The sequence below is a fragment of the Anarhichas minor genome, unplaced genomic scaffold (assembly GCF_050575085.1).
Source record: "Anarhichas minor isolate MPS153535 unplaced genomic scaffold, ASM5057508v1 ptg000071l, whole genome shotgun sequence".
NCBI lineage: Eukaryota > Metazoa > Chordata > Actinopteri > Perciformes > Anarhichadidae > Anarhichas > Anarhichas minor.
The window spans coordinates 267532-275966 of NW_027466517.1; the positions used below are offsets into that span (position 1 = coordinate 267532).

At 44.9% G+C, this 8435-nt stretch overlaps 2 protein-coding genes across 2 annotated transcripts; one reads left to right on the forward strand and one right to left on the reverse strand.

Annotated features, from left to right (window-relative positions):
• The first annotated feature begins 712 nt into the window (after positions 1-712).
• Positions 713-6298, forward strand: LOC142935051 (glomulin-like). The gene is made up of 18 exons (XM_076079142.1): positions 713-754; positions 1090-1215; positions 1971-2081; positions 2160-2268; positions 2968-3217; positions 3428-3518; positions 3597-3751; positions 3857-3910; positions 3999-4029; positions 4109-4198; positions 4493-4534; positions 4630-4703; positions 5167-5251; positions 5403-5512; positions 5650-5713; positions 5802-5937; positions 6023-6117; positions 6209-6298. The coding sequence occupies exons 1-18, from the start codon at positions 713-715 to the stop codon at positions 6296-6298; spliced, it is 1755 nt and encodes a 584-aa protein (XP_075935257.1).
• A 68-nt stretch (positions 6299-6366) lies between these two features.
• On the reverse strand, positions 6367-8147 carry cunh1orf146 (chromosome unknown C1orf146 homolog). Its single transcript, XM_076079138.1, has 5 exons — positions 7766-8147; positions 7318-7411; positions 6944-7115; positions 6761-6839; positions 6367-6656 (listed from the first exon to the last, which is right to left on the reverse strand). The coding sequence occupies exons 1-5, from the start codon at positions 7841-7843 to the stop codon at positions 6549-6551; spliced, it is 531 nt and encodes a 176-aa protein (XP_075935253.1). The 5' UTR covers positions 7844-8147; the 3' UTR covers positions 6367-6548.
• Positions 8148-8435: the final 288 nt, after the last annotated feature.

The window sequence follows — 8435 nt, forward strand, 5'->3', positions numbered from 1 at the left end:
TTAGTCTGATTCAAATACACCATCAACAGGATTATTATCACGTCACTTCAGTTCGTGTGTTTGTTAACATCGATTCAGCCGACAGTGTGTTGCATGATATCGCAATATTCAATATTCAATATCATTCTAATGACACACCATGAATTATCATATTGAATTATCGCCCAGACCCAATTTCACGACAAGAGACAAAAAAACTTTCACGTCGATACAATCAACTCAAATATTAACACAACATTTAAATTTCCCCAAATAATACAGCAAGTGGAGAGTAGATTGTGCTCGATAAGCACAAACAAAGTCAGTGGACAGGTTTACAAAGCTATTCACAGAGGGGTCCCTGGTGTGGATATATCTGAGGTCCTCCCTCAGTGTGACCACCTCAGCATTATTCCTTTCACACAACTGAACGTGTTCTTCAGCTCGATCCTTCCAGACTGTTCCACGTTTTCTGTGCTCTGGTTTAATCCTATTACATGTCAAGCACAAAGGGAGATAAGAGGTTTATGTTCTGGTTCCTTACAGACAGTCTCTCTCTCTCTCACTCTCTCTCTCTCTCTCTCTCCCTCGCGTCACCAGGAGAGCTACACATTTGGTCCTTTAGATACTGGTGCTGACACCGGTTCTTATAGCTGCCAAAGGCATCTATTGTGGAGCCTTGAATAAAGACGTATTGATAAGAGGATTGCCTGCGAGGGCTGAGGAGACACTGATGGCGACTGAAGATCAGGTGAAGGACATAATCCACAGATGGGTAAGCCAACAATATTCTATCATTTTAATACATGTCAGCTGAGGCAATCATCATCACCTTTCATAATGATGCCAGTGGGGGCGTGACCTTCAAGCGAAGGGAACCTTTGTGTGCACTTTTTAAGAAATCAATCAAATAACACGCCCACTTTGAGCTGCTGGCAGTCTGCATTGTACGCCATGCCGTCCTCCTCATTCACTGACACGACTTATCAGAATACAAAAAACAGAAAAGAATCAATTTCATTAAAGTATTCGTCTCTTGTGGTTTGTGCTGAGAATAAAAAAATCTGCCGACAGTGGCGATAACTAACAGGTGTTCTGCCTCCGTTTTAGCAAAATACTCCAGAGGACGAGTTGAAGCCAGAGGACTACCAGCGGTTCAAGAATTTGGGATCTGCCTGTCTCACCCGGGGGGACGCTGCACAACTACTGGAATTCCTTCAGGATGACAAAAACCAGGTAGTTCCACCGCCAGAGACGGCTCTGTTCCACCGTCTGTCCTTTCTACTCACACCTCACACGCTGAGACAGTGACGTTCAGTGTTAAACTGTCATACAGCACTAAAAGCACACACACACACACACACACAGTCACACTGCGGCCTCCTGAGCAACGACGGCCACACATATACCGTACAGCCACTGAGGCGAACAGCAGCAGCCACTTCCCTGCTACCCAGCTTATTGCTGACTCTGGGCCTGCTGCTGACCTCTTGACCTGGAGGTGCGGGGAGGAAACAAACAGATATTCAGTCAGATTTCTCGCTCCACTGGTAACCCTTTTTCGATACGGCACTCCTCTAAGTGCCCTTGGTTTGTCCCTCATCTCTCCGCTCTTCACGCAGTCGTGTGCAGCGTATACTTTCAGAAGCTCTTTCTGGGGCGGAAACAATCCCAAGAGGTTCAAGTGATCGATTATCAGATGAAGAGATCCCTGGCTTTGTCACGGAGGGAGATCAAACGGCATGTCCATGATGTATGTTCTAATGAATGCAAGAAAAGTCAATATTAATAACTAAGTTTACATTAATACATGTGTGATGTATTCATCTTAGCTTTGGTTTAAATTGTTTTTTTTCTGTCAAGGGTATTCGTCTTTTCCCTCGTACCAAATGACATCATACTTTCCAGGCACTTTTTTTAGGAAATGACCGGTTAATTCCGGTGTAATCCATGATAAGGTAATAAATATGATCGTTGTCTCTTGCACTTAGGGGATCGTGAGGTGTATGGGATGCGTTCTCATGGCGCCTCTTCTAAATGAAGTGGTTCAAAAGGAGAAGAGTCTCGATCGCTGCCAGGCTGCCATCACACATCTGACCAGGGTACAGGTTCATTCTATTCATCTAGAACGTGAGACGTGCCTCCTGCACGCTAGATGTAAAGTCGAATCTGTTGTGCAGACTTGCAGGCCCGATGAACTCCTGCACAGCTTGCTTGAGCTGCTTGAAGACATTGATCCGGGGGCCATTTGTGAGACCATCTTAGCCCTCGTTCCCCATCTTCAAACAGGTGACACGACTCACGACGCGATGCTGTTACTGTGCTCACACATACTCAACCCTCAGGGACATAAAGCACCGCATCAGCACGTTCTATGACACCTGGAACTCTTTATGCCAATAACCATAATACTTAATACAAGGTCAAATGTTACATTTGCTCATAATCTCCATGATGTGTTTATGAAATTCATGCAAAAAAGTACAGCGGACAAAGAAACCTAAAGGCCGATATCAGCTGCTAATATTCCCTTTAAAAAATGCATAAATGTATTGATATTACTTGTTCAACGTGTGGTAGTCGTGGTACTCTGTAGCCAGTTTATCCGGTAGAGGAGAGGTGTTTCTGTTATTTTGCCTACCCTCCTTGATATAAATGGGGTTGACAAAATAATAGAAACACTTGTAAGTATAATGCAAAACGATTCACCAGCAGATAAAAGTGCAGCCCCCAAAATGACTATGAAGTTCAATCAACAACAATATTAATACAACCTTGATGAAGGGAGGTGTGGTTGCAGGACTTTGGTATTACACTGCATTTGTTTGGTAGTTAATAAACTGGCTACTGAGCAGAAGTCAAGTCCCTCTTGGTGTATTGATGGGCGGTTTACTGCTGATCAAACAGTTGTTTTTCTTTATAACGTGGGGTCTGTCTCCCCCTGCTGTGCATCAATGCAAACAACAACAACCTTGTGTTGTGGAGCAGTGCTGCTGAGGCTGGGTGACAGAAAGGCGGCTGGCGTGGGCTCGGCTCTGACCGCCCTGCAGAAGCAGCTGTCCCGGCTGCCCGTGCCTTACAGCCGGCAGCAGGAGGAGGCCGACGAGCACGGCCTGTGCCGCTGCTGCAGCGCCCTGGCCGTGCTCGCCAAGCCATTTGTGGAGGAGGTGAAGGGGAGGAATGGAGAGCACGTGGCCACCGCTGAGGATGAGGAGCTGAGGACCGAGCTTCTCAAGTTGTAGGTTTTTGTCACTATGTTTTGGTTGGCCTAAAGGCAGAGTGATGGGATGTTAATAGATTATTGTTTGAGATCGTTTTACCGGTTTTGGTGTATTTTTTTTCTTGTTTCTTTAGTAAAGAAAGACTTAAGAACACCACTTCTCATTTTAGTACGTGGTTAAAATAAAAATGGTGGATAAGCACTCATGACATTTGTGATTTTCTGCAGCTGCATGAGGAGCTTGAGGGAGCCCTTGCTCGAGGCCGAACTGACCCGGGACAGAAGATCCTCCCTGTGGCTCTTTGCGACAGAGATACTGGTGAGAGCGGTCAAAACATCAGACGGTGTTTCAAACGTTCATTTGGTTTCTTAATGTTGCCACCGTGCATCACTGCAGGTCACGCTGCCTGCCATCCAGGAGTCTCTGCCAGAGCTGCTGTTCTTCAGCCCTCTGAAGAAAAGCAGCAGTCAGTCCAAGGAGTCCAGAGCCTGTCTGGCTTACCTGCTGTTCGTCCAGCTCATCGGCATCCACAGCTTCCCGGCAGTATTCAGGTGAGCTGCTGCTGAATGTGATCAGACTGACTGATGATGCACATTCACCGACGGTGCTCGTTTTTTACTTAACGAGTGACATTGTACCGTTTCCTGCCGTTCCAGTCCTCTGTTTGTTCTTCAGTGCAACATGGACTACATCAATCAACTGCTCAGTAGGTACGCTGTCAGGCACGACGTGAACTGAATCTTTGTGTCATTTTCAAATGATTTCATTGTGTAATCTGTAATCTGCTTTCCTTGACAGCAAAAAGGAATCACACTTGCTCAAAGGACTGGTAAGGCCACGCCGACGTGCAGAGTAAGAAAGCGGCGGTCGTGTTTTTTGGTGCATAATTGTGTGTGTTTTCCACACAGGCGCTGTATGCAAAGAGCTTGGAGAGTGTGCAGGACAACAGCCTCCCAGTGAGTCTGCTGGAACTGAAGAGCTTCTACAGCGTGCCACAGGTAAGACAAGCAAGCCACCAGCCTCCGTTTTACGCTCCTAAAAGCAGCAATGTGTTATCCTCCATTAAAATGACCATTTTCTTCTGTAGGGGTCTGGTAGGATGTTCAACTGCACACTTACTTTGATGTGACGAGACATTAGACTGGTTGGCGTTATTTAAACCGTAGATCTGATGTAGGATTAAGCTTCTTTTTAAATATGGTAATATTTTTAATAAAACACAACTAAGCCGGGATGCTGATCTGCAGAAGTAGCTGATTGAAATGAATCTTGCTGTGCGCTGTAATTCACAGAATCTGAGGCAGGTTCTTACCGACTGCCCAATGCAGCATTTGGTGAGTAGAGTTATACGCTTGATGAGAAAGACGTATTCTACATCTGTTGGTGTGTAAAACGCACCAATTTGTTGCCTTGTCTCTTCTGTCCCCAGAGAGAATCCGGACTACAGGTTTTCCAGCTCTTCATCAACAAATTAGACGCTGAAGCGAAGCACAAGTTCTTCAGGTGAGAGGAGGAGGAAGGAGGAGAATACCGAGCCAAACGCTTGTGCGTCAACAGCACAGATACAGACAGAGGATGCTTTTATACGGGTGCACGATTGATGTGGACTAGATCGCTGGAATACAACATATTGCATGTGATTTAAATTCACATGTGATTTTATTCCACTGTCAAATGTATTCAGAAGCTACTATAGATTTATGTTTATCTAATTCATAATGATAACTCACATTTTTGGTACATTTTCCCATCATAATTTGAACACATTACTCCTGGTTTAAACAGCTGTATGTTTACACCCATTTGAGGGCGGATCTATACATTTTCCTATTCTGCTCCGCTGCTAAGCTGTTGCACGTGTTCATGTTTAACTGTATTTCAACTGATGTGTTTTTCTTCACTGTATTCTCGCTGCAGCTACATCTCATCTGAAGTCCATCAACAAAAGTCTTGTGTTGTGTTGCAGGTGCATGTTAAAAACCAGCAACCATGCAGGAGTCGAGAGTTACATAGTAAAGAACATCAGGAGTCAAGTGGAATTTGCTATGAAGGTGAGAAAAAGTGAAAAATCATTCATATTTATATATATAACATGTTTTGTACGGCTTTAGGAGGTCCTGCCTCTGTATTGGACCGTGGTCTTGATTGTGTTTGCGCTGGTGATTTTATCCTCACTTGTTTAATCTGTTAACTCTCCTCCAGCCGGGTACTGCCAACAAAGGGTTCCTGGGGGCGGAGTTTCTCTCATTGATGGGACTGGTGTTGAGTTTGCCAAAAGGTGCTCAGACAGATTTGCTTCACAGCATGGACAGGTCAGTAAAATGAGCAACAGTTAGACATACAGACAGGCCTGCTCCGATATGTTTGGGCCGATACGTAAAATACAACAGGTCTGTAGTTGTGAGAACTGGAGCCACTGAGCGATGCCCCGTCTGCGTTTGTCCATCAGGATAATGGAGAGTCTGAATCTCCTCCGCTACCTCCTCATCAGAGACACAGAACTGAGGAGCGCTGTAAGTCTCACTTCTTCAATGCCTCCACAGCTCTTCAGCCTGGTTAATGCACTAAGCTGATGCTCTACTCCCCCCCTCCCCCCCTCAGACAGATGTGTGGGAAGAGCTGAGCGGGATTAAAGAGGAATACCTGAAAATGCTGCGTGTGTGCATCGGCAGATCAAGAAGACACTATTCCTCTGAACTGAAGGCACTGAGGGGGGATCAAAAGCTGAGAGCAAAAGGTCGGTGTTAGCTGCTAATCTGTGCAACTAAACAACATTGAAATAACCTTTCCATGCTGTGAACTTTCTCCACTTTCCTCTCCAGAAGCCAGAGAGGCTGCCAGATCCACCAGAGTATTAAAAAGCATGGCGGTGAAACATGAGGAAGTGTCCGATATGTCCCCAGAGGTCCAGCACCAGGTGAAGACACTTCCTCTCCTTTTATTTAGCACTTTGGATTTTGACCCTTTTTTTAGGATCAGCAAGCTGACTGTAGCCATGTGCCCCACAGGTGCTGCAGAGTGCTTTGGTGACCTTTGACCTGATGGAGAGTCTTATAGTGCGTATCGAGGAGATCACGGAGGAAAAGCGGAAGAACTGAATCCAGGTGTCACTTCAGACCGCCGGGATATTTTCAATAAACACCGTTTTATTTCTGTTTGACTGAAAAAACATGCAGGACAAAGAACCTTTCCTTTTTTATGAAACAATGTAAAAGAAAAATAGAACAAACTGTGCTAATATATTGAAACACATCTTTTAAATTTGCTTTTGTATATTTACCAAGTAACACTTGTACTTTAGCATCAAATAAAACAACACACGTGTTAAGTGTGTGAACACGCTGAGGTTCAGAGAATGTCTCTCAGCATCTCCCACACTGGACTGCTTTCGATGACGTGAGCCCGAGCCAGAGACATCCGATCGCGGATACGGTCTACATGCGGCTTACTGGTGGCCTGCAGACAGAGGAGCCACGGCTAACTTCAGAGTATCATGAGGGAACAGCAGCATGTCTAGATTATCATCAAGAGCTACCACATAACTCAGCCTGTATCTTTACCTTGGCAATTGTCAACATTCCTTTCACAAGCTCTGCGTTGTTTCGCACAGGGAGGATCCTGAGACTGCTGCCAAAGAATCTGAAAAAGAAAAGAACATGAATCTTAGTATCATATTGTTACCATAACAATATTAACAAAACAAGAGGGTCACACTCTGCCAGGTTGAGAACTTGCGGAAGTACCTGTGTTGAATCACCGATAAGACTTCCAATTCCTTTTTCCCATTAAAGGGCGCGTACAGGAGCAGGAAGCTGTTCCTGTGTACTTGCACAAAAGTCTTTATCCTCTCAATGAGTCCAGATTCCTCAAAATGCTCCAGGAGGTCTTGGGGGTCAACCAACAGAAAGGCAGTGCCTAGACAAATAAGTTACAAACGGTCCACCTTATTCACCTAAACACAGCATATTACTTGTTGACTGTGAAGCACTGATGTTGCATTTGTGGTCCGCTTTATAGATCAGGTAAGGGTCCAATAGCAGCCTATCGAGGCACTGCTGTGTGTGTGTGCGCGCGCAGAGCTCATGTTGATAACGTGCTTATCTAACAGCAGCTGTACCTGACAGAGGGAAAATAAAGGCTCCAGACTCAACGCTGTCTGAAAAGCGGATTCGGTGCTGCTGCGCGCTTAACATCCTGTTTGTGTCATGGTTCTGAAAAACAAATAAAGATAATTAGACAAAGTTGAACGAGTAACGTTTCACTAACTCTTGTTATTCGAGCGCACACTTAGCGTGTCTGTCCGTGTTATAGCTTTAAGCTAGCTAAGTTAGATAGCTAGCACACCAGGGTCAGGAATTAGCATCAGAGGCCAGACTGCTGGTGACACGTGCAGGTGGGTTTGATTCACTGGCAGACAAAACAAACACACATTGGTAATCTATTGAGTGGCTGCTACATTTTCCAACTGCCACAAAAAAAAGGGAGTTTCTAACTCTATAGCAAACCCATATATCATATTCTTCACACCTGAGAGCAAACTCCAACTGTGTGACAGCTGAAGAGACCTGAACACCTACCTGGAGAGACGAGCTCACTATGATCGTTGTTTTCCACTGAGGACTCGTTTCTGCGTGTGACGCCATCACCGGCTCATTAAGAGTGCACTGCTGGTAATGAGACACACTAACTTTTTTATTTGGCGGGGGGGGGGCTCGGTGAATTAATGTCGTCGCGGTACATTCGCACGAGACAGCCGCCTCTGTATCTTGAACACAGCACGAGCGTCAGTTGTAATGCTAGCATGAAGCCACGAGAGGGCGCTGCGGTACTATCTAACAACACTTCCTGGCTTCTCCAACGTTTTAGTGTCTAAAACCGGCGTAAACTAACAAACCAATGTGCAAAAAATACAAAGGACTGGAATGCACTTTGTATTTTTTCACAGGTGAGTTTTTTTTGGGTTGATATTTTGCGGTGGACAGACGTTTCTTTATTAGTTATGCTAATTTACAACAGCTGTGTCTTTAGAAATATCCGTCCACTCGTGACTGTATAATTATACATTTTAACTCGTCATTGCAGGATAATGAATTCAAATGTTTAGGATGTCAGGATAAGCACAGGTGTACGAACGAAGGCTTTACAATAGAAAAACAGGCGCTAAATCAGTGTACAGTGTCACATTCCTCTATGACTTGACAGTGAGTGACACTTCTTTTTTTCAATAAACACAAA